The 26,495-nt window shown below is 40.6% G+C and overlaps 1 protein-coding gene across 2 annotated transcripts in view; it reads left to right on the top strand.

Annotated features, from left to right (window-relative positions):
* sorcs3a (sortilin related VPS10 domain containing receptor 3a) overlaps positions 1 to 26,495 on the top strand; it is a 240,046-nt gene that overhangs the window by 155,146 nt on the left and 58,405 nt on the right. For both annotated transcript variants that reach the window (XM_063477027.1, XM_063477028.1), the window contains exons 5-10: positions 12,242 to 12,315; positions 13,594 to 13,658; positions 14,239 to 14,357; positions 17,742 to 17,831; positions 18,312 to 18,491; positions 25,136 to 25,282. In XM_063477027.1, the coding sequence (XP_063333097.1) occupies positions 12,242 to 12,315; positions 13,594 to 13,658; positions 14,239 to 14,357; positions 17,742 to 17,831; positions 18,312 to 18,491; positions 25,136 to 25,282 (675 nt within the window). The remainder of the gene's footprint in view (positions 1 to 12,241; positions 12,316 to 13,593; positions 13,659 to 14,238; positions 14,358 to 17,741; positions 17,832 to 18,311; positions 18,492 to 25,135; positions 25,283 to 26,495) is intronic.

Below are 26,495 nucleotides of genomic sequence, written 5' to 3'. Positions count from 1 at the left end.
TATGCTCAAGCTTTCACCTTGTCCTGATGAGGTGGTCCTTCTATGTTGTGCCATGCATTTATGGAGTGACTGTTTGGTCTCTCCAATGTAGAGGTCTGAATATTCCTCGCTGCACTGGACAGCATATACTATGTTGTTTAGTTTGTGTTTGGGAGTGTTGTCCTTGGGATGAACCAGTTTTTGTCTGTGTGGCTGAGTCTGAAGTACCCTGGGATGTCGTGTTTGGAGAAGACTCTGCTGAGTTTCTTTGATAAACCTGCTGCATAAGGGATGATAAGGTCTGATGTTCTTTTCTGTGCATCTTTGCTGATCTGAGTTAATGTGCGCAGTGAAGGTTTCTACTTCTTGGGTTTTGATTTTGACCCAGGTGTTATCCTCGTATCTGTTCCGGTGGCTACGTACTGTCCCTTTAGAAGAGCCAAGACTTTCCACTTCCTCTATGTAAAGGTTGGCTACAATAGGTGACACCGGGGAGCCCACGGCACATCCATATTTCTGTCTGTAGAAACCCTTGTTGTATTTAAAATATGTGGTGGTAAGGCAGAGGTCTCAGAGTGTGCAAATGTGATCGGGGGTAAAGCTGGTTGTGTTTTCCAAAGAGCTCTCTTGTTGTAGTGGTTTTCTGACAGTCTCTTCTGCCTCAGTTGTAGGTATGCAAGTGAAGCATGAGATCACATCAAAGGACATTATGGTTTCCTCTGCATCGAGTGTAAGTTCCTGGACCTTGTTGGTGAAGTCAGTGGCAGCTGTTGTGGAGAAATGGCTAAATTGCAACTATTTTCAGATTCAGTGAGATCCCTGTCTGGTAAATTCTTCATCCACTTTTCCTGACTGACTTCGGCTGTGCCTTTCTCTTGTTTGTATATATTCCTTTTAACTGTATATATTTCTTCTCTTTTCTATTTATTCCTGATGTTTTTACTATTCATATCTTTTTTTACTCCTGCACAGTTGGCATGGAGCACCCATAATTTTGTTGTACATGTACAATGACAATAAAGGGCTATTCTATTCTATTCTATTCTATTCTGTTCTTCTTGTGGTGTTTCCTGTTCTTGTCTGTATGGTCTAGGCATCAACTCTATGTTTTTGTTTGAAGTGAATGGAATTTCCGGAGTTGTATTTCTTTCCGGGCAGCCCGGTGGCACGGTGGTTAGCACTGTTGCCTCACAGCAAGAAGGTCCTGAGTCTTTCTGTGTGGAGTTTGCATGTTCTCCCCGTGTTTGCGTGGGTTTTCACCAGGTATTCCGTCCTCCTCCCACAGTCCAAAGACATGCACTTTGTGGGGATAGGTTATTTGAAAAATCCAAATAGCCCATATCTCCAAAAGCTGATTCTGTTCATCTGGATGTAGCGTTTTGGGGGAGAATCTCAGAGTCTCACATCTCAGAGTATGGCTCACCAACATTACAATTTATTTGAGTAGATTTTGAACAATCCTCTGGGGATATGTCTTAAATTCAACTATACACAATGTTTTCGTGAAACTGCTGTCTTACCACAGATTCGCCCCCATGAAAACAGTTGATAGTGAGGTCTGGTGATTGTCTGCGATTGTCTCGGGTCTGGAAAAATTATGTTTCTTTTAATGCTATAAACAAGCGCTATTCTTTTCCTTTTTTATCAAGATGGAGGCCAAAATCTCAGACAAATATAGCGACCCTGCCACAACCTCTCTGATGTTCATCAGATTGCCTCTGTTGCTTTGAAAAACTACATAAACAGACTGAAGAACTGGAGAATCCGAGATCTAGGAGAGCAATCCTAGACATATCTATCCACTTTTACTTCCCATTGCCTCAAGCAAAATCCATAATGTCTTATTTAGTGGGTGGGAGTCTCATAATGGTTGGAAATCCAGTCAGAATGGGCTGTTGCAGGGGTCAAAAACAGCCTACACAGGCCTCCTATCACTAATTGGCTGGTGTTAGACATTTTATCCTACGCTCTGAGGATAATGGTTTGCCTCATGTTATGCCTTTTTTTTCACTGCAGGCTTTTTCCCCCCCAGCAGTTCACAGTGAGAGTTAAAGAAAGCTGTGATTATGATCTCAGCTGTTTCTTTCTATGACATATACTGGCCTCGTTGGCAGCCCCACAGCTAACGAGTAGTTTGTGTTAGTTTGCAGCAGAAAACTAGCAGCGGGGCCAGGTCTCATGTTGTCATGAAACACATGTCGTTGTGTCTGCGTGGGGTTTCCTCAGCATCACTCGTTTTGTAATTGATTTCCATGGCAGACAGCTACTGCAGAGTGGTCATGTATCTTTTATTTTAATTCATATTTCATTTTGAGCAAAGTGCACTTGCACTAGGCTTTAAAAAGCAAATGCAATAATTTACATTTTTACCAAGCCTTACCACCAAATCTCAAAAAAACAGTAAGAAAAGGAAGTAATAAAAAAAGCTTCATGAAATGTATTTTACAGTGCTTTATGTGTAATCTCTCTTGTGAGAAACCAGAGTTTGAATCTATTCATTTCTCATTTAGGTTCCATCTGTGTTTGATTTAACTCACTTCCCAGTCTCGATTTGTTTCCTGTAAAGCACGAAGCCTCGAGGAGGAGAAAATAAACAAAAAAACAAAAGCACGAACCAACACATAAACTTTAAGATTTATTCCCTCTATGCATGTGAAACCCAATAACCCAATGGAACTGCTAAGCTAAACGTCGTGAAACAAAACCTGTTTTATATGCCCGCACATCCAAGGCACACTTTAACTGGTTTGATGGCTAAATCTGATAAAACCAGTACTGCCTGGAATGAATTTCTTGTGAGACTCTCGAGGACCTTTACTCTGATCTAATCCACAGAGCGATACTATGATAGACCTTATGTGTAAACAGACTTGAGTCTGTTTCCCTGTATCTCATTTAACACGAATTATTCCTACGATCAGAATATTTGAACCCGTGCAGGTCACAGGATGATTGAGTTTGCGGCACCTGACCATTGGAAGGCTCGTACTGCATCCTGAAGATTTGCACATTTTGTAGATTGTTTACAAAACCAAACACACGCGTACTGGGATTGGCATTCGGACTGGGTCTGTATTCTTTATTTTTATTCCTAATTCTTGCACTAATTCCAGTTAAAGTTATTGTTTGGTGCACCTTCAAGCTTCACTGCCATTTCTTTCCTTTAACTTTAACTTTGAGATGTTTTTAGCTTTGTTATTACGGTCGCTCAGCTTTGTTAATCACTTTGAGATTATAAAAATGCTATAAAAGGTGTAAAACTGAAAATTAGAATTGTAGATTATTTAAATTTAAACATCAACATCTTCTGGACTGTTTTCAGCATCACGCAGTCATGTTATGGCCAGTTGCGCTTGTTTTGATGGATTGGATGCTGGATTCCTTCCAGCGTGTCAAAGCATTGATCTTTAAATGTGATTATCATTTTTGTGTAAAAAGTTGTAGGGAGTGCTCAGTGGTGAGTGAAGGTTTTGTCGGTGAGACCAAAACACTCCACTGTTCACGGTGCAGGATGTGGTGGACGCTGTCACGCTGGATGTTCTCCCTCAGCTGGTTCAGCACGTCACAGTACAACTCGTATGATGGACTCGCCTTGGACGATAAGTTCATGGTGAAAAACCCTACAAGTGTTTGAAGTTGTTGGTGAAATTGGTAAGAACAGGACTTCCACTAAGATAAATCGTTATGGAGCTGCCAGAGAAGGCAACATTGAAATCTCGAAATTTGAACCAGGTTCAATGATTTTTAAAAATGGAACTAGATGCAGGATCAGGTCAGACATGAACACATAAAAAAGACATCTAGAAATACTTCTAGAAAAAGACCAATTGGTACAAACATACATTAGGATTATGAGGATTATGAGGGATGTTGAAATGTTGTAGTGCTGTGTGGTATACGAGAGGCAGTGCTGTCGAATGATCTTTGTGCTTCTTCTTTTGCTTTATACTCAAGCTTCGGCAGTATATGTGCATGCATCACTACTTCAGGTTATTTTTGAAAATGGAGATTCTACTTCACTGCTTGATTTTAAAACTTTATTTTAACCTAAACTTTAAAAAAATTGTTGAAAATTTAATACTAAATATTCCTCTACAAACCACATCAGCTTTGAGTAAAAGAAAAAAATCTCTTCAGCATTTTGTCCGTCTTAACTTTAATGACAACAGAATATAAGCTGCATGGAGGTTTAAAGCTAATACTCCATCTTATCCCTTAATGACCTGACAATGCTCCAAAGAGATATTTGCCTCGTCAGGATTTATTTTAGCTTTCTTAGATTTTGGGTGACCCTTGAAGTGTCAGTTTGGTCAAGCACAGGTGAGGATGAAGGAAAGTCCATGATAGTCAGCACTTCTTCATCTTCTTTGGTTCTCAAGCAGCTCTTCAAAGCTTTGAGCTTCGAGACTACACTGGAATATTCCTTACACGTGTCTCGTGTTCCTCCTGTTACTCCCACAAATCACAAAAAACTTGGATTCTTCAGACAATGACCGTTTTTTTCTTCTCCCGTGAAACGCTGGTATATCTTAGCATACTCAAAGCGTTTGGCCTTGTTTCACCTTTTGAGTAATGGTTTAGAGATGCCACTAGTCCTCTGAGAGCACTACTAGACAGCATGCTTTTGAGAGGACTTTTGCTGACTGGATTCTCTCGCTCTTTATTTAGCAGATTCTGCATCTGCATGTTGGAGTTGTTTTCTGTCGTACAATGAGCAATGCTTGATTTATTGATCTCCTGACATGTTCTCAGCTTTGGTGTGCCTGATTTTGTTTTCTATTCAGCTAATCCAGTTTCCACAAAGTGTTTTAGTGCTTCATGTGTTTCATTCCTGCTGTGATTTGGTACTGAGAAAGCACCTCTTACCTTTGAATAACTGCAGACACCCACTATCATGAAGCTACTTAGTAAACAATATCTTTCATTCCAACAGCAGCTGCAGTTGTTGACAGTGCTGCTGTTATTTTGTGACGGTGTCACTGTTGTTTCCACAATTGCAGGGTTTTTTTTGGGTTTTTTTTGTAGGTCTTTTCCTAAACATTTGAGCTGCTCTAAAAGTGAATTTCTCCTGTGGGGATCACTTAAGTTTTTTAAGTGATCTATCTAATGTTGGACACTTAAGGCACTCGTATATTGCTATTACTATAGCAACAGTCTGCTGTGACTGGCAGATGAGATGGCCCCGCCCCTCCCTGAGCCTGGTTCTCTTGGAGGTTTCTTCCTGTTAAAAGGGAGTTTTTCCTTCCCACTGTCATCAAAGTGCTTGCTCATAGGGGTCATATGATTGTTGGAGTTTTCTCTACAATATAAAGCGCCTTGTTGTGATTTGGCGCTGTATAAATAACTTGAATTAGACTTAGACTTAGAGACTTAGAGCTTTTTATTGTCATTGTGCAGTTTCTTGCACAGCGAAATTGGGTAGCTGGACCACAAAGGTGCTAAAGTAAGAAAAAGAGAAACCAATATACATCGAAGGTGGAAAAAATAAATAAATAAATAATAAAATAAAGTAAATAAAAAGCAGTGTATATATATACATGTGTGAGTGGATACACTATATACATGGTGTATGTATAGGAACATTGTAACAGACTGGGACCAAAATAATTGCACTTGAGCCAAAAATATTGCACAGAACATGGGAAAACTAAGATATTGCACATAGATGATCAGCAGCAGTGTCAGGGTGGATGTGTTGGGGAAGTCTTTACACACTCTTAGTTTGCATTAAGAGTTCTGACAGCCCACGGGAAGAAGCTGTTCTTTAGTCTGTTGGTTTTGCACCTGATGGATCTGAGCCTTTTTCCAGAAGGCAGGATGTTGAAGAGGTGGTGGTTTGGATGGAGGTGGTCCTTTATAATTGCCCTGGCTCTGGAGAGACATCTTGAGCTGGCAATTAAGTCCAGGGAGGGAAGTTGACAGCCGATCACCTTCTCTGCAGTTCTGATGATCCTCTGTAGTCTCTTCTTGTCAGCTGTTGTGCAACCAGCGTACCACACAGGGATGGCGTGCACCAGCACACTCTCGATAGTGGCACGGTAGAAGGACACTAGGAGTTCAGTCTGCAGCCTGTTCCATCTCAGAACCCTCAAGAAATGGAGGCGCTGCTGGGCTTTCTTTACTAGGGCTGATGTGTTTGTGGACCAGGATAGGTCCTCGGATATGTAGGTGCCGAGGAACTTAAAGGAGGACACCCTCTCCACATAGTCACCTTTTATGGATAGGGGAGGGGGATCAGTTCTTGTTTTGCGGAAGTCCATGATCACTTCCTTGGTTTTCTTGGTGTTTAGGGTGAGGTTATTGTAGTTACACCATTCTGACAGTCGCTGGACCTCATCCCTGTAGGATGAGGTCACATTATACATTTACATTTTGGGTGGGAAAAATGAGGTTTGGCTTTATATTTGTATATATATACTAATATATTCTCAAAAATATCAATTTGTCTTTTTTTTTTTTTACATTATATACTTCTCTGAGTGCTGTTGCTCTCACGTGTACATTTAGGTCTGAAACGGAACAATAGATAAGACGTTGAACTTCTATTCTTTGACAAAAGGTGAACCAGTTTGACCCAAATTAAACTTTTGAAGCTAATTTATAAAATCGCAATTACTGGACAATTGGGTGTCAATTGTCCACTTGCAATTGGACAACTGACACCCAATCAACCGTCATCTGAACATTACCTGCAACCTAATGCAGAGCTCGAGACATGATGAATGTTTTCTAAACCTCGGATCACCATGAATAGACGAGTTTTAACTAACATGCTCACTGCAATTCCTCAATCACCATTTAAGCTCTGTCCTTCGTTGGTGACTTTTCTTGCCGACTCCATTGGTGGCGTGGCAGCCGGCCGGCCACTCTTTTGATTTATTGAACTGAGTGGGAAGCTGTGAAGCTTACTTTGTGACAGCTCAGAAGCTTTAAAATTTAAGATGTCATTGAACTGATGAATGGAGAGAGGATAGGCTGCGCCTGCCCGCTGCCATCATATGTCACTGTCCAAAGTGATGAGGGACCCTGCCTGTCGCCCTGTTACACCGACCAAAAGCCTCCAGTGGGGAATCTTTCTTTACTGAGCTTGAATGAATCAGAAATCAAATTTTCTGCAGAATATGTGCCTATGGGTGCTGTACTTTATTAGACTCTGTGCAACTTCATAAAGACTTGGACAAATGTTTGCCCGCAGTTAATAAGAGATCCATGCCTTAAAAACACATGGGACACTACGATGAATGCATTGGTCTCCTTTATATTTTTATGAATGTCTCTCAAAAATATGGAGTCCAAGTGCTGATTGTATGACAGAATAACATGTAAAGTCTTTTGATCAATAATTCATAATTGAAAAACAGCAAAGCACACTGCTTTGTTTAAATGAAAAAACCCTTTAATAAATGGTGGGACTGCTCATCACCATCAGCACACAGGCTTCACTGGAGCACATTAAACAACAGACAGAAAAGAGAAAACTGATAAGGGCTCACCAAGGCTGCTGTCAGCTGCCAATGATTATTTTCTCAGGTGTGGTTAGGAACAGGTTTGTACACAGTTGTGCTATGATGCATTTCTAGGATGAGCACCCGCAAATTAACAACAAAATATCCCACATAACCATACAAACCTGCTTGTGACAATAAAAGAAAAATATTTACAGGTAAAGTGTGAAACAGCTAAACTAATGGTCCATAGCTTTAAGATCAGACATGTTATTTACTGTAGTTCCTCCCATCTTCAGATATTTCTATGATTTGTATGCTTTCAATGAGTCTGGGTTATGCATGGGGTATGTATGGCATTTATGTGCTCAGCTATTCTCTCAGTTAGTTTTATATTTTGTATATTTTTTTGGAATATAGGTATTGTAGATGATGTACTACATGAGTTGTATCGTGTTGAAATATTTGTTTTCATTCTTGAAAATATGTTTGTTGCATCGTGTCAGAAAAATAAAAACTATGACAAAGGAGGTGATAAAACAATGAACCTTGGATAGATAGCCAATAGATTTAATCTTAACATCAGTACAAAACTTTACTTTGTAGTATGATTATCCATCTGTCCATCCGTCCACTCGCAGTGACCTCTATCCCAAATATGAATGACAAACAGTTACAGAGATTTCAGTTTAAGTTCAATTTAATCCCAACATCAACCTCCAGTATAACCAGACTCAGGGATGGGCAGCCATCTGCTGCGACTGGCTGGGGATGAGGCAAGGAAGACAGGACAAAAGACACACTGTGGAAGAGAGATTAATAACTACTGATGAACTGCAGAGTGGTGTAAACATACTGATAGTGAAAAGAGGTGAGTGAAGGAAACACTGTAAATAGAATAGAGAATAATGAAGCAACACGCTAGGCCAGAGGCTGCAGTTTAGGAAAGGCCTCATTGAGGATCAGCATTGGCTCTTGGGCCACCTGCCACTCCACCACTCATGAGCAGAGTACTCGGTGAGTGGTTGTCAATGTATTTCAAATGAAGTCTGATGATGCTGCAGGAGAGGAGATCAGAAGTTAACCGTAGACAGTGAGATGGATGTATTTGATGCTGAAGGCTTTGAATGAGCAGCGACAGCTGAGTGTAGAAGCGGAACGCGAGAAACCGGTGCATAATTTAGATTAAATTGATGCAGATGTGATAAGCTTTACAGTAAGCATTTTAATTTACAGGAATAGGGGAGTACGGGAGACAAAGCACGAATGAACATTTGGAAAAGCTGGTTGAAACTCGAACTGAACTGAAGTTCTAAATTTAGCCACAAAGTTGGCTTCAGCCTCAGATGGTTATATCGACCAAGGCTAGTTTGTCTGCACCATAGAACATGGATCACTCAACTGATTGCATCAAGTTTCTTTGAGTAAGAACTCGGTGGTACCTGCCATGGCACCAGGAACTTGGAAGATGATAACTGTCAAGACCCCATATAGCATTTTTGTTATTATAGATAGATATCCAGTATGAGGCTTTGTAAGGGTGTCAGCAGAGATTAACCTATTGATACTTGGTGTACAGGGGCTTACAGTGTAGACTACAGAAGGATTTTGTGGCTGCTGTAGTGGAAAGCAGGATCAGTTGTACTGTAGAAGGGAGAAGTGGACGTCAGTGGTTCAAAGATGTAGCATCCAGTTTTCGTAGCTACAATAAAAATGAAATTAGCAGTATTTGCAGCAGCTTATACTGAGAAGCTTGATAAAGAGGGAAGCTGAACTGTTAACTCATCACTAACCGAAGATTGCTAACATGTAAAAGTCATTTAGGGAGAGTGACAGTGTAAAACATTTCTGTAAAGGAGGATAAAAGAAAGGAAAAGTATCATCTCTGTGCCAAAGATAAGAGGAAAACCCTTTTGAAAATGCAGCTGTAGTCACATTTCTCGATGGTTTCTGGCCAAAATGATACGATTCCTTAAAACGGTCTGAAATTAGAACAAATGGGTTTGTGGTGCAAGTAGACATTTATAGACATATGACGGGAAGGGAAAGGTTCAGCTCTCGAAATTCAAATAAATGATCTCCGGTAATTGTTTTTCTTCAAGGCTATTGTTTACCATGTGTTGTGCTGGGGATGTGTTTGCTTACATAGCTTTTATACTAAGATGGATGCAGCTACAATGACATCGCTCATTGGTTAGATGGCCCTATTTTGAAGCCTCAGTTTCAGCATTTTGATTGTTTTATTAGTATTTTTAGAAAGAAATGCCTTGAGGTGGATCACAACAAAGAAACTGAGTATACTGCACATTTAAGCAGTAGCAACTTCTCAATTGCAAGCTATATCCACACCTTAAAGCATCACCTGCTTTGTTGCTCATTTTAATCTCCTAGGACATGGCGTCCACATTTGGGGTTTTCTAGACCAAAATACTCAATTTTGCTCTACAAGGGCCTGATATCCACTTACGAGGACATTATACAGCCACTGTTTTATCAAAATTTAAACGAATGTCCTCATATGTGGATCTCATTTTTCTCAGAAACAAAAATCAGCTAAAAAACCAAACAAAACTGGTAATTCTTTGTTTTTACATTCATAATTCATAATTTTTATGGACAGAATTTCTAGGAGGGATGTCGGGTTCCATATTGTTAATATCACAGCTTGTTTATGATGATGTCGTCCTGGTAGCTTCAAGTTCCACTAGGACTGTTTCCAGTCGATTGAAAATTGGTCGACATGAGGGTTAGCATTTCCAAGTCTGAAAGCATGGGTCTCAGCCGGAAAAGGGTGGTGTGTATTCACTAGCTATCACTAGTGGGGGGACTTAAGGTATTACAAGGTTTTGTTCATGCGTGAGAGAAAAGTCCAGTGGTTGATTGACAGATGGATTAGTACAGCATCTTCAGTAATGTGGGCACTGTACCAGTAATGTTGTTGTTAAGAAACAACTGACATGAAGGCAAAGCTATTTATTGACTTGGCAATCTACGTTTCTACCATCATTTACAGCAACTGTGGGTAATGGTTGAAAGAATAAGATTGTGGATACAAACAGAAATGAGCTTCCACTCCTGTGAAGGCTGGCAGCTGATGTCAGCCTCATTATATCTGAGAACAGTGCTCTGATGAAAATGCTAAGTTGAAAAACTAAGAGCCAAGTGTGTTTATTAAAAGTCTTTTAATTTTTTGCAAAGCAGTGTGTCGGCATTGTTTCTATTTCTTGCTCATAGTGTATGTCCTTGGATGCACGTGTTTTGATATCTGCATTTGTAAAGTGGTGCTCCCCAGCTAACTAATTTGCATTTATTCTGTTCATGAAGAGGTAGACATAAATAAGTGAAATCCAATGAATCACACCAACTTTAAATTAGATGATGAAGGTAGCCTGCAGTCTGCACATGTATGGCACTATACTGCTGTAAATTTACACGAAAAAGCCTACCTGGTGACATAGAGCTTCCCCTGCAATGCTGACAAAATACATTTGCAGCAGGTGACAAATGTGTATCCGTTTTATCAGAGTAAGTGTCAGATTTGCTGTGATAAAAGACAACAAGTGGGAACATTAGCATAGCCCTCAAATGGGGCTACCGACTCACAGAGCTGCATGAAAATAATAATACACAGGCCCAGCAAGGGTGCTGTTTCTACAACATCAATCAATAGAGACTTGGAAAATGCACCAGGGTTATTAATCGTTTGCTCGAGCACAAGAAAATGTAATTAGTACATTAAAATTGGGCCAGTGACTCCATGCTATGATCCTGTATGCCAGCTGAGCTATATATCATTCCACACATTTGTGGAAATTCCAATGACAGAAGTAAGGGTTTGGAGAAAAGTTTGCATGTCCAACATTCATTTTTAGGACCAAAACCTCCCAAAGATCTTCAAGTACTTACTCAACAAGCTGAAGTTGGCCACATTATATACATTTTATTAAGAAATTCCCCTCTCACTCCTGCAGGCGGTCTTTATCCTTAAAGCCCGGGTCTTCTACCAGAGGCTTGAGAGCGTGAGGGTCCTACACAGTATTGTTGCTGTTCCTAGGACTGTGCTCTTCTGGACAGAGATCTCAGATGTCTGAGATCTAGGAGGCAGAGGTTTACCACACCAGGCATGACCCCAGGGAAGGCCCCAGGTGCAGGCTGTGTAAAGATGCCCCTGAGATAATCCAGCACATAACAGCAGAATGCAAGATACTAGCAGGCAGGGCATACATGGAACGCCATAGTATAGTATACAGGAACACCTGTGCCGAGTATAATACAGATGTTGCTGGAAGTCTGAATGTCAAAAGATGTGGAGGGTGAAGGTAACAGCCGTCCCAGTGGAAATCGTAGCATTCAGTGAAGTGACTCCCAAGATAGGAACAACATCCGAGATCTCTGTCCAGAAGAGCTAAGATACTGCGCAGGACCATCAAGCTTCCAGGCTTCTGGAAGATGACCTGAGCTTGAAAGATAAAGACCGCCCGCAGGGGTGAGAGGGGAATTATATGTGTGTGTTATTTGCATAAAATGCTTCATTTTCAGATCTATACCTCTTATTCACAACATGAGAAGGGAACAGAGATGCCTCTGTCTGTGATATTATGCTAGCTTGAATGGTTGGTCATTGATGATGATAGCATTTCAGTGGTATGGCAGCCCATCTACCGATAATGCCCCAGGCTAACCTCTACCCTGAAATTAACCAGTCGTGTCTAAAAAGCACTCATCATCTCTTGTGATTAGAATCCAGATGAATGGAGAAACATGTTCATCTTGCTAAAAGACTTGTGTTTTCCCACCTTTCTCTCATATCTCTGCAGCTGTACAGCTCGGTAGACTTTGGAAGAAAATGGCAGCTCATCCACGAACACGTCACGCCAAACAGATTCTACTGGTGAGTCACTCATTCTCACATCTCCACTTTTCCCCCTTTTTATTCTGCTCCATTCCTCTTCCCCAAAGTTTTGTTTGCTCAGGAATGCAGAAAGTGTTGCTCATGTTCGGGGCGACTGAGCAAGTGATATTGATGGCTTAGAACAAGCTATGTGACTGACTGGTGATGCTGCTAAAATTCTGCACATTTTCTACCCCTTGATACAATCAGGCAGAGATTAATCTCCTTCTTCAGAATGCGTTTTGCATTCAGCGTCCGAGGGCATGTCGCATTCCACTTCATTTCTCACACTCACACCCTGTTCATATCAGGCGTCCTGCAAGACCAAATTATTATTTTTACATTTGCAGTAGAAGGAAGAGGGGTGGCTCTCTACAGATACATACATGCAGATACATGAGCTATGACTAATAATGGATCCAGGACGTTCCTGTCGCTTCCTATCCAGTCATGTCTGCTGCTCACTCCCCCTGCAGTGTACCTACTATGTCTGAAAGTGCACACTCATCACAAACGTAGGGCCGAATATATTCCAGCTCAGTGCTCGCTGCCCCACTCTGATGTGACTGGGGTGTGCCTGGGATTGCTTTTGGCTATATGCACCATAACTTGCATAAATCTGGAGCTTTCTTTGCCATTGTGGCATAATCCTAAATAGTGTGCACAATCCGTTGTAGGGTTTGCCCTTCACTGCCAAAGCCCCCTCAAGGACATTTAAACACTGGATGAGCCTTTAGCAATGGCTAGGCAGTCCTCCAGTTGGCCGTATTTAGACAATGGCCTCATCAGCCTCCAGGGGCTATGAAATACCACCACAATGGGAGCGCTGTATCCATCTAGTCTAATCCACCAGCAGTGAAATGAACAAGAAAGCACGATTATTCTCTGAGATACAGTCACAGTCAGAGAGTGTAGTGGCCTTGTACCATTCAGTTGAAGATAAGGAGACTGTATTTCTTTGCATTGTTGTATTTTGCTGAAATGGGATTTGGGCTTTACTCTGTTCTCCTTACTATGTCTAAGATCTGAGATTTTATGGGGGGGGGGTGTTGTACTCATACAGAGCGTTTAAATACGTGTTCATTTACTTGTGTGTATGCTAACTTGTGACCATGTTTAAAAGGAACAACTATCATTGCAAAATATATACAGAACAGAAAATGCACAATAGCTTAATTTCTAATTAACCAGTAACAGAAATAGCTTCTCCTTTAGATCCTTTTCTTTTTTGTTATGCTTATAAAAACTCTTTATATTCTGCTTTTCATTCTCTCCCAGGTCTGTCACAGGCCTAGACAAGGAGCCAGATCTGGTCCACATGGAAGCTCACACACCAGATGGAAGTAGGTGTCTTACACACAAAGACGAGTAATGAGCAGGTGTCTATAGGCATGAATTCCTCTTTGTGAAAAGAAGTCATCCCCAAGGAAACGGCATTGGCTCACCCCACCAATGAACGCAGCGTATGATTCCTGATGAATATGGCCTCTTTTATTTTCCCTCTCATTCAGTGAATGTCGTCTCCGTAACTCTGAAAGGCCACAACATCAAGGTCGTCTATACTGTAGCCAACATAAGTGAAACTGCCACTGTATGATGTTGGTGTAGCGTCACTGCAAAAACCAAGAATTGCTTTTTTCCTCCTCTTGGTGTCGTATGATTGACAGATGGAAATGCTCGTTTATGGCGTCTACACAATGAAAATAAATCAGGTGCTACACAGAGAGGCAAATTATTCAGAGAGACTCTGCACTCTGCAAATAAGATAAAAAAATCATTTGATCTAATTGGGAAGGAAATGGTTAGCTTACAAAGACACTTTTAACTCATCACTCGTTACAAAATCTTGCTACAGCTGTTGTTCTGTATATATGGACTAGCAGAATACATAATGCTAATCCTGCATTTCTTCCTATGTGACAGATGTGCAGTATGTCACGTGCAGAGCTCAGATGTGCACAGAAGCTAACAGGAACTACCCGTTCCCTGGTTACATCGACATCAGCTCTTTGGTGGTTCAAGATGACTACATATTCATTCAGGTAGGGCTTTGTACACTCTGTCCCATCACTATCTGATCCATGATGAATTATGCATATTTAAAGATATGCAAGATACGGTATATCTCCTATATTGAGAAGCACACTCAGCTTTTTGCATAAACTGCAAGTGTGGATTTGAATGGCTTTTAGATAAATGGCCATTAAGGGCAGAGTGACTTTAGGAACTTTCGCGCTACAGCCGGCCTCAAATTGTTTTTGATCTGTTGAAACGATTTAAAATATTGCTAAATTCAGGTGTTTCTTTCCTGTCATACTATTTCTGGTATGAGATTTTTTTTGCTCTATACAAATGATTTCACTTGGCAGGAATAAAATATGTAAAAATCATTTTATGTTAACCTCAACTGAACATTTGTGCTTTGTTTTCCTGTGTGAGCAGTTTTAATATTCATCCTAGCCACAGAGTGGTGTGTCATATTAATCACGATTTGTGTAACAGAAAAATCTGAAATGGTAATGTCCTGAATCCCAAGTAACACAGATGCAATTTATGTGTTGTATTTTAATTTCCTCTCCAGCGTGAATATTATTTACTTTGACATTGTGCAAATGAGGTTTCATACATTTAAAAGTCAACAGGAAACATCGGGATAATTACACACCTAGTCCATGGCAATGCCAGTTTTATGCAGATTTTCCTCAAAAAAACTGCAGTGGTATTTGATATGTGCTAAAAATGTTTTAGGCAGAAGGAAAAAGATGGATCTGGTTTTGGTTTCTCATTATCAGTTTATCTTTTTAAAAATCGATGTTGATGAGACGGTGGCTACAAGTCTTGCAAACATCAGATCATAGCTGCATCTTCTTAAACCACCTGCAAAAACGTCATGATTTTCAGGTTTCACAGCAACAACTACAGCAGATGGCACCTGTCCTCGACACTGCCAAAACAAACTAGTTCCCAAGTCCTCCAAAGACCCTGACCCCTTTCACCTCTTCACAGCCAACAGAAGCATCACATAGACTTACACCAGCCTCAGAAATTGAGTCATCCAACTAGATGTATTTTATAATCGTAGCTGGATGTTCTGAATACCATTTTAAGTTAATATTATTAATTTAAATCATGATTTTGAGGTGCATAGTTGTAAATTCTCTTGCTGTTTGATCCTGCTAAATGTTTTATTCAGTAGAGAATGGGTGGGTTCAGAAACTCAGCTTGAGTCACCTGCAAGCAAGTCCTTCCTCCGGAACCTTTTCTGCCCTTGGCAGCACATTAGACAAAGAAATAGAGTGGTTCTCCAAAGATCCTTCAATCCTGTTTGACCTCTCTGAAGTCTTTCAAATAAACTCACAAGCACTCAACCAGAACCACCCCTTCAATTCAAGCACCTCCACATTTTAGCACGTATGCGTCACAGATGAAAGATCCTGAAAGAGATGGGAAAAAAAATCCATCATACCAATTCCTCTTAAAGTTCAAACTGCCTCTGGTTACCCAGCCATCGATCTCCTGCTCCTTCACTCGATTGCATGTGGGACTGTTCTACAGCGCTCGCTGCTAGGCTGCTATATTTCCTCTCAGTGCTCAGTGTTTTCTCTCTGCTGGACCACTCGCAGCGCTTGCGAGATCGGTAAAAGAATCGCCTCTGTCGTACAACATTAATGCTGACTTCACTTCTCTTTAGTCGAGAACCACAAGCTTTGATTTGAAGGTTTTCCTCTAATGAATTTCATAGTGTTATTGACAGGGAAGAAAAGTAGGTTATGAACCTGCAGTTTCACTTTGCTGGGTGCTTCTCTATTTGTACAAAGTGCTTCTGTCTTCTGTGGTCTTGGACCTAATGACAATTCTCCATCACCCACCACTCCCGTGTTTCCTTGCTGCATAAGCTAACAGCTTAGAGTGTTTGCAAAGGGTCTAGACCATTAAGGATGTGTTTTTTTTTTCTTTCCTAGACAGCAGATGAGGCTCAGTTAGGTAACTTAAAGATTTCTCTTGACAAAGAATAATGAGACTATTGATTTTCCTACGAGATATTTACCAAAGTCCACTTTGAAACCACCAGTGCATTGACACCTGGGCTGCATCCTCTGAATCCAAGCCAGGAGATTGCTATAAATGGCTGAGTTAGAAAAGAAAAGACTCCTGGGTAGCCACAATATTCAGCATTGCCTTGAAAATAAGCAGGAGAAAAAGCCAGAAATTGATGTGTACTTTTTCCCAAACTTTGCTTAGACAAATATGATATGATGTCAGTAATGAGGTGACACATAAGGCCTTCTCCTCTGCATTTGTTTATCAGCAGCAAATCTGAAAGTCAGAGAGAACTGCTACTTTGAAAAAGCAAAGTGTCCTGAGACTCTAGCCAAAGCTTCGAGGAGTATAGAAGGACGTGTATCACGTATTATATTGTGAGGACAAAAGTTAGTCTCATTTAATCTTATAAGAGAAAAAAAATACTTTTTACCAGATTTGGATAGTTGTTAATTTTTAATCAGTTGTTATTGGGCCTAAATGTGCGCTTAGTTTGGTTGTTTTCTTGTCACAAAGTGTGCTCACAGCAGGTAGCCCATTTCCCAGTTTTACACCGGATCCCTTCCTGGCACAACTCCAAAGGGGATTTGTTGGTTGTTTGTTCTGGCTGGAACTGAACCAACAACTTTTCACTAGGCAAATGAATGTGAAACTATTATATTGAGCCAGTGTTGCTGGGCTGTAAGATACAAATACAACTACAGAAATATCATCAAATGTTCACACATAAAAGGCTTCCAGTTTCACTTCTAACCACCAAACATTCACATTGAAAACATTTATGTGTACAGTCAGATCCATAAGTACTAGGACACTTACATTATTTTGCATGACTATTAACAAAACATCAATGAATTTTAAATGAAACCATGAAGATCTGATTGAAATGTAAGTTTCAGCTTCAATTCAAGGTGTGTAACCGGTGCAGCCAACAGAAAACTGGACCAGTACCTACTTTTCTCTCAGATGTTGTTGGCAATTTAAAAAGCTAAAGTAGGACTGCCTTTGGTAAAGGCAGTCCTTTGTTTTGCTCTCCACGTGGACTGACTGCCTGAATTCAACCATAGCGTTCTCAATCAACTGGACAAACTACACGTGAAAACCAGAAAGTTTCTGGTACCAAAATTCTTGTCAGACGGTGAAGTACGAGGACGAAAATCACAAGGCTGGTTACAATGTGGAAACAAGGTTAATAATAGTCACTAGTGTGCTACAGGTGATAGATTCGGGTGCACTGTCATACTGCTGATCACATGGGTGTGAATTAGATGTGTACAAGCATCTATACTCCTTTTACTTCACGCTATATAAAATTCTGCATAATAGCCAGAAACAATGCATACCATGTGTAATGTATTTAATTAATAGAGTATTATATGTTCTAGGTTCCTACATCAGGGCGAGCCACATATTATGTGTCCTACAAGAGAGAGCCGTTTATACAAATCAAGCTGCCCAAATATTCCCTGCCTAAGGTAAGCTGCAGTGCCTTTTTACTTGATGATGATGATGATGATGATGACACACAGAAATGCTTTTAACCTATGACACACCCATCAGCTCACCAGTGACTTGTTTAGGGTCAGGGTTTGGATCACATCTTTCCATTTCTCTGGAACTTCCATTCACTGTTAAAACCAAACAAAGCTATAATATAGAACATTAAGGCCGAGATGAATGTAAGACATTTCATTTAAAAAAGGTTCTTCTAAACAGCTTCTAATTTCTGATATAATATAGAACAAGTCAGTTCACTGCCCATTTCAATTCATACTTATATAACTTACTCCATATTAAGAATAAGGCCCATTCTTTACAGTATGTCATCAGCCATTTATATTCACACCTCAGCATTGATCTCATGACCAGTCCCATGGGGTCAGCATGTTCTAATCCGTCACCTCTCTGCCTCCGGTCATAACTCCTCTTAATCTCTCCCCTCGCTCTCTTGATAGGATTTACACATCGTCAGCACTGACGAGAAGCAGGTATTTGCTGCAGTGCAGGAATGGAACCAGAATGACACCTATAACCTCTACCTGTCTGACACCAGAGGGATCTACTTCACCTTGGCCATGGAAAATGTCAAGACCACCAGGGGCATTGGAGGGAACCAGATGCTAGACCTATACGAGGTAGACGCCTGATGAAATTAGTCACCCTGCGTGGATTCTGAAATAATGAATTCATGGGAAATTACAGAGATTAGTATTATTTTCACTCATTAGATCTGCGATATGGTAAACAGGTACAGGTACATGTGTATGTCAACATTATTGGAGAAGAGCTGTTTCACACAAAAACAAAATCACAATCAACAAAAGATGTGAAATACAGGTTACTGTGTCCACGGACAGCATGAGTGAACGAGGTGACCATTTTTAGTCAAACAGAGCCAAGAGCAGAGCTGAACTGTGACTGAGCATTTAGAATAGTCTGAGCTTTTGACTAGGGGTTAGGGATTGTTTGGACAGTATTGGTAATGTTTGTTCACAGACACTGACAGAAATTAAGGAAAAGTATGATAGACACGCTTTAAATATATGAATTTTAACCAAATATTTGACAGTGTGGTACACAGAGGCTTTTTTCTTTTAGCTGTTGTTGAAGTCTTCAGCATTTTTATTTGAACATTAACTCAATGTGAGGTATTACTATTGAATATCAGCTCACACTGTGAAAACTATATGACTTTAATGCTGGTGTAAATTAAGAGCTCCAGAATCCTCCTATCAAACACGCCTCTGACGCATCAGCAATAACTGTTATTAGCAGCCAGATCGTTGTGGTTAGTTTTGTCGTCAACAGTAACTCAGCAGCACCGGAATTAGACTTCTAACATCAAGATCAATCAATCAATATGGAGTAATGACGGTGAGAAAGAGCGCTGTTGTTACCAAGGCAGCTATTGTATTGCTCTGGTGAAAAGTGACATGGACACCAGCAGAAAGTAGCCTTTAAAAACAGTCATCCTTAAGCAGGCACTTAATAAAAAGTACCTGGCAGGTGACTGGATGAATAATCGCTAATATCGATGTCTCCGCCCATCATATCAGCCAGTTGAACCATTCGACCCGGAGAAGAGGTCAACTCTTCGGTACAAACAGAAGGGATTGGGAAACTTCCAACTTTTGCTGCACTTTGGCTTTTTTCTTTTTTCTGCTGCTACTTAGAGCTATTTTACATATTTTATTCATTGTGCATTTATTTATCACTGCTATCAACACAAAATAACGAAGGCTGTTTAATAAGGTACGTTCCATTTACAGATTTTAGCTCACTTCAGTCTTTGGCTTTGTGTGTGTGTGTGTGCGTGTGTGTGTACACTAGTTTTCTGCATTAAATTGGGCAAAACGTATCTGTGTTTGTTGCATTAGGATAATTCATATGCAGTATTATAAAGATAAGATAAACTGTGGATAATATTGATGATGATGATGATATTGTTGACATTACAGCACAAACATGAATACTAATAAAACCTGCGGTTGTGTGCAACAGCACTGCTGTAACTTCTCAGAGCCAGGTTTGCATTTCAGGCTGCGGGCTTCCACCCTGCAAACATGCATACAGTGTAAAGAGTGCATTTAATGGGGCTCACTGCCATGCAGCTCTGGACTTGTAATGACCTTGTTAGCTAACCTACTGCCTGCTATACGGTTTTGTATTCATAGTAGAATTCCCTTCTCCACTCCCGGGTGAACCCAGTTTATCAGTCCTACACTGGCAGGTGTGACTGAGAGAGTGTGGAAGGAAGTGAGATATTGGCCAGCAGCAGTAACAGCAGGATGGTAATTAACAATGCCATTACTTGCCCTGCACAGTATGTGCATACGTGAGTGTGTGCGCAGTTTCTATTTCTATGCAGCAGTTGTTAAGGTGTTTAACCAAGCAGCACGACAAGGCGCTTTAATCGTGTTTGGCTCGGCCACATTTCTCGATCTGAACCTAAACAAGAGAGATGACACACTGCTACCCTGATAATTCAGACCCATTACACAAGGAAAGATCTATGTGACAGAATTCATCTCATTTATTGTTGTTGCTCCGTGACAAACCGTTCTTCACACAGGCGACGTTTCAGACAGAAGCTGCAGCTCCAGTCGGAGACGGCGAACTATGTGAAAGTTGTTTTGTTAGAAGTCACTTCTCTTCCCAGAGGGCCTCTGTTCTTTGTGCACCCTCCCTCCACAAATCAATTATTCTTTTTTTCCCCCGCACAGAAAATTGGACAATTATCTCCAAAATTAGGGGGATTATTTTATTGTCAGTCAGATTGGATAAGGGCAATTTTTGTAATCATGAGCTTTTGTTGTGCAAACTAATTTTCTGTTGACATCAGGGCTCTACATCACCTGCTAAACCTTCCTTCAGTCTGAGAGTTGGCTTAGCAGGTGGCTCTTTGACGATTAGCACTCAGATTGTGTGGAGTTCACTGTATCAAAAATCATTTATCTCTCTCTCGCCTCACAATAAACAGTTCAGGATGATTGATTGAAGACATTAAGTGGGTTGTTGTCGGTGGAGAGTATTTAATGATCTGGATGATACTGATACTCGGGATGATGTGGTTATTCATGGCTGTGTTTTCCCACCAGCAAGTGCAAACGCAACAACGCAACGTTCAACAGATGATTCAGACAAACTATTGACATCAAATATATGCCAGTCCCAACTGTGCGGTGTAGATGCACAATCTTGGATCTTTTTGTTATATTATCACTCATGTTCTAGTGAGCAGTTTGCTCATAGACTATGATTGTCCACTTCAGTGCAAAACTGCTTACTACTGTTATGGAAATCAATCTGGACACAAACGAGCCGTCTCTCTGAGATTTTAATTTGTCTTTGCAAATGGGTCAAACAACAATAGACGACGGCAGCATTCTGCACGGTATTTGAACGAGAATAATAACAAGCATAGAATCATTTATAGGAACAAGTTATCAACCGGCCGTGGTCACAAATACAATCAGAACATTCTGTGCAAACGAGTATATCTTGTAAAAGAGGATGATATGAAGACAAAATCAGGATACCGCTGAGCCTTCCACTCATCAGTAAAAAAAAATGGATCAACAACATTTTCTATCACACCACCACAACCAGCTGATGGATGGAGTACTGGCAGATGGTGCTCACAAGGTCATGTTGTCAGATGTAAGGTTGTATATTCACTAAAGAGCAAAAGAACAGCACAGTAACTGCAAAGGTCTTGAGCTATCCCCCATTTCTTTATGTTTCCATCCATGAGTGTATTGAAACATGTACTACAGTATAGAAGACAAAAACAGTGTTTGTACAATTTAAACAACCTTGAAAGTCATTTTTTGGTACGACCACCTTTATTCTGTAACACAGCTGTCTTTCATTTCTGCAAATAGTCTTTAGGAATAGTTCTTCTGGCTCCTTGAAGAACATTCAAATGTATTCCTTGGATGCTGGCTGATGTTTGTGTTGTTCTTTGCCGAGATGATTCCACACTGCTCCAATAATGTTGCTGTTTGAAGCTGTTTCTACTCAAGGACTTTCTAGATGGTACTGCATGGTGGAATATCTGACAGTACTTTTCTGTATTTATAACTTAATCACTTTAAAAAGATCCCCAGCACCACTGTCTGAAATGCAGACCATGAACAAACCTCTTGTGTAATTTAAAGATGGCTGTAAATTAGACTGGTGGTTAACAATAGTTTACCTGAAGGGCCAGATGCAAAATTGGTTTAGAGCATACTTCATGCTATGTTTTTGGCTAAAAGAAATTTGGAAATCTCATTGTTGGTGCAAAAAATATTATTTTATGCCCTCAGATTGTGTTGTCTTTGGCATATTTCTTAGATTCAACAAAAAAAACAACAGACTGCTAGTAACAAAGTAACTAAAGACAACATTTAAAACAGATGTGTTGCTAGGTTGCCTGTTATATGCAGACACAGCACTGGTTCATCCTTTGTGACTATTTTATGCTCAAGTTCTTCATAGTGAGTGCTAAGTGACTGCAAGCATTCCTCTGAAAATGGTCATTTATGAAGACTGGACTGAAAATGAGTAGTAAAACCCAACATCTGCCGGTTAACACTGAAAGTCCCTCAGAAAGCCTGAGGAACTATTGCTGAAGACAGCTTTAAAAATGACAAGAACACCTGGCTCCTTGGAAGCAAAACACACACACAAACACAAAAGAGGGCTGGCTTACTTTTGCACAATACTGTAGGTCTAGGTAACTTATTGTGCTTAGCCAGTTTTAGGTGCTAGATTATTCTGGTTTCAGTTAAAATATGCAAATCAGTAATTGTTTCTGTAAAAACACTAATTGGGAGTGAATTCGTTAATGCTATAGACTTCTACGTCATGCAGTGCCACAGAACACCCTGTGTGGAACTGTGACATACCAGCAGCTTTGACTACTTGCTGATTTTACATAAAATACCTGGTACACAGGAAGTGGCAGAGTAGGGGCAAGCACAGGAAAGGGTGAGCAAAAAATCCCAAATTATTAGTGACGAGCTTACAGAACAAGTCCACAATCGCTCACTTCTTTGTGAAACGTCATTTGTGCTGCACAGTAATAACTATGCTTGTTGAAGATTATTGTTTGCATCGTGCAATTCTTTGAATTTTTACACAATGTGAGTTCATCGGTGGGCCCTTTAGTGGAACTATTGAATAACACATGCAAGCAGCATGTCAAGTGTATCCCCTCACCACCCCCAGAACAAACTCATACATTTAGCAGTGGCATTAGGAACAAGGTGAAGGGTCATATAGGACGGTGTTTGATCCTTTTCTGGGTAATCTTAATAGAAAAGTTTTCAAAGGCTTGACAATCAATAAATAATCTCATTTATTCTCTGCTTCCAGCTCTATAAATCTGTGCCCTTTCTTTGAAAAATAGGTCAGGCTAAAGCAAAATGAAATCTTTTGCAGATCCAGTAAACTGGATTCATATTGATGTTTAATTGCATTAGAGACATTTCATTTGTCTTCTACACACTCTTGGCAAAACCTCAAAATTAGATCTCACACACTCGGAAAATATTCCTTTGACTCTTTTACTCTGTTGCAAACAAACCACAAAACAGTTCTTGTGTAAAATTAGTAATAATACTTTATTAAGTGATCATTATAGCTTCATGAAACACACCTAAAATACAATAAATGAGGATGAATATTTATTTTTTTCAAAAGGTAAAAACAAAAATTATTGTGGAAGCACAAAAATGGTCCACGAACAGCTCCGAACTGCAGTCATAAAACTATTTAAGAAAGTTGGAACCCGCCCCAAATAATTCAGTCCAAAATAAAAGGCCGAGGAGATGCAAGAAAATATTAAACATTTATAATGATGATTCCACATTTAGTTTCCTGTGCTTAATCTAAACAAACCCAAAAACCACAAAATAATTAAAACAATATCATTTAATTTGTTTGCTACAGAGGAAAAAAACGAAAAACTGTTTGTTACATGTTCCAGGTGAGGCGACACTTTTGCCAGGGCTTGTGTTGGTATTTTTGGAAATGCAAAAATAAAGAGGGCCATTCCCACACCTTCCATGAGCAGTCAGTGCTAATCAGTCAGTGTAACCCAGTGTCTGCTAGAGCAAAGCAGATTAAACCCAAATTCAAACGCAAAATATAAAAGTTAATGTCAAATCTTTACCAACAGTCAGCTCACCAACAGTGCTCATGTTATTAAAAGCAGCTGGGTGTTGGACGTCTGGGTTGAAAAGCTGCTGCACAGTTGTCATGCAATATTCTTTGTTCCATTTCCACTTGCTCACAGCAAATAGCAGCAATCAGCGTGGCGTGAAGGCGGCAAATCAGCGCATTTCAGAGTAATCTGTGCTTTGGAACAGAGATCTGCGTCCTTCACTGTATCTTAAAGAAAGTCATGTGGGAGGAAAGAAAGGGGTGGATGCTGCTGGACATATAAAGTTCTGCTTGTTTGCCTGCAGGTGTGTGTGTGTGTGTGTGTGTGTGTGTGTGTGTGTGTGTGTGTGTGTGTGTGTGTGTGTGTGTGTGTGTGTGTGTGTGTGTGTGAGAATGTGACAGAGGAGGTGGAGGCAATAAATAATTACTGCCACGATTGACAGGTCAGGTTGGATGAGGACGGGAGGACCCTCGTTAGCCGCATCCATCCTGAGCCACATGTTTCTATGACAATGTCAAATGCGCTGCCTATTAGTGCCACTTATACAGACGTGCCCCTTCGGGGAGGCAAACACATCCGTGTGGAGACCCTCACTATGGCAACCATTTAGAGTGACTCTGTCCTTTCCGTTGCATGTCATGCTTTGGTTTTGTTGAGGGATGTGTCTAATCCCTGAGAGACGACAGGCAGGGTGGATTTGGTCAGAGAACTGTGAGTCTGCACTGTTACAGGTGTGCGTGTGAGATTCGGTTCAGTTGTTGGAAAACAGACAAGGTGTCACTTCTCAACCGTCATCATTTTGTACTGTCTAGATTACTGAGACGTGTAAGGATATAATTACAGAGAGCACAGTGTAAGAAACTGCAGCCTGTTCTGTTGACGGTGTCTGCAGGACTGTCAGCTGAAGAAAGAAAGGATAAGCGCGCCATTTGCATTTAACTGGTGTTGTGAAGATTGCCGCCTCAATACACAAAATGCCTTTTCTGATGAGAGTGCCGGGTATGCTTTTTCATGCGCAACTGAGGCCCTAACTGTTATGGGTGTTGGGAGGGGTGTTGTGCGTAAAGTGCTCCCTGATGGCTTGCTTTAAAGATGGGTTTCAACCTGTTATGTTTCTGTGCCAATCAGGTGGCTGGAATTAAAGGCATGTTAATCGCCAACAAGAGGCACGACAACCAGGTGAAAACCTACATTACCTACAATAAAGGGCGGGACTGGAGGCTCCTGCAGGCTCCTGCATCTGACCTGGAGGGGAATGACATCCACTGCATACTGGTAACGTACACGTCAAATGCTGTCTTGTGTTTATGGAAATGTATGGAAATTACTCACAGACTCGTTTTCACATCTTAGTGAGGACATCTATTATACATAATCCTTTCCCCAGCTGCTTGCCCTAACCGTAACCATCAAAAAACAATGCCTAAACCTAACCATAACCTAACTCTAACCCTGCCACTAAAACCACATTTTGAGTCTCAAAAATGTCTTCAAACTCGTGGGGACGGGCATTTTGGTCCCCTTAAGGACTGTTGGTCCCCACAAGTATAGTAGCATACCAATTATCTGTCCTCACAAAGACATCTAAACCTGCAGACACAAAAATATATTTTGCTGATTTGTAACACTGCTCTATAGCCAGAGCTTAGTAATGCACCCTCATGAAGTCTGTTCTAAAACCTAAAATAAATCATCTGTGTAGTAAATAATAGTTGGAAATTGGTCTTTATGTTGCTGATTCTCACAGGTAGGAACATTCTCACCAAGTCAGCAGTTACATTTCCCACAGCCAGATGTTTTCTGCACTGGACAAGCAAACTTTAGCTTAATCTGCTGCATTCTAGTTTTTAGGAAACCCCTTCCAGTGAGCCGTGGACCTGTGTTATAGCATGTGGAAAAGATCTGCAACATCCGTTCATTAAGAACTGGTTATCATTTAAAACTGCGTGCTCAGATTGTTCAATGAATTCTAGTTATTTAAATTAATTTACAGTTAGATGAGTACACATGGCCCAGATAGACATGTGCATGCTAATCCAAGTCATGTACAAAAAACTAATATTAGTGCATAATATAGTGTAAAGTGCAACCTCTGTTTTAATCATGAGGAAGATGCAGTACTCGAGCGGCAGATCCAGATCAGCTGCACGTGTTAAAGGTCTGTCCTCATTAGATAGTTTCCCTGCATCTAAAACTAACAGGCAGACCGTTAGCAGGAATCATGGTTGAGACATTAGGAGGACTTCATGCTGTTTAAGAGGTTATTTCAGGGCCATGCGGTGTGGCTTACAGGTTCCCTGTGATTGTGCATTCATGTGACATTTTAATTACTGCTGTAGATTCCTTTTGATTACCCTGTTCAGTCCCACTGCCCTCGGTGTCCTTACACCAGTGACACGCTGTCTGCTGCAAAGATGAAAGCAGACACAGGTTTTTTTTTCTGCTCCGTGAACAAATGTAATTGTCTTCTGTTGTTTGCATGCCCTGG

The sequence above is a fragment of the Pelmatolapia mariae genome, linkage group LG6, assembly GCF_036321145.2.
Source record: "Pelmatolapia mariae isolate MD_Pm_ZW linkage group LG6, Pm_UMD_F_2, whole genome shotgun sequence".
Classification (NCBI taxonomy): domain Eukaryota; kingdom Metazoa; phylum Chordata; class Actinopteri; order Cichliformes; family Cichlidae; genus Pelmatolapia; species Pelmatolapia mariae.
This window is presented reverse-complemented; position numbering and strand designations above follow the sequence as displayed.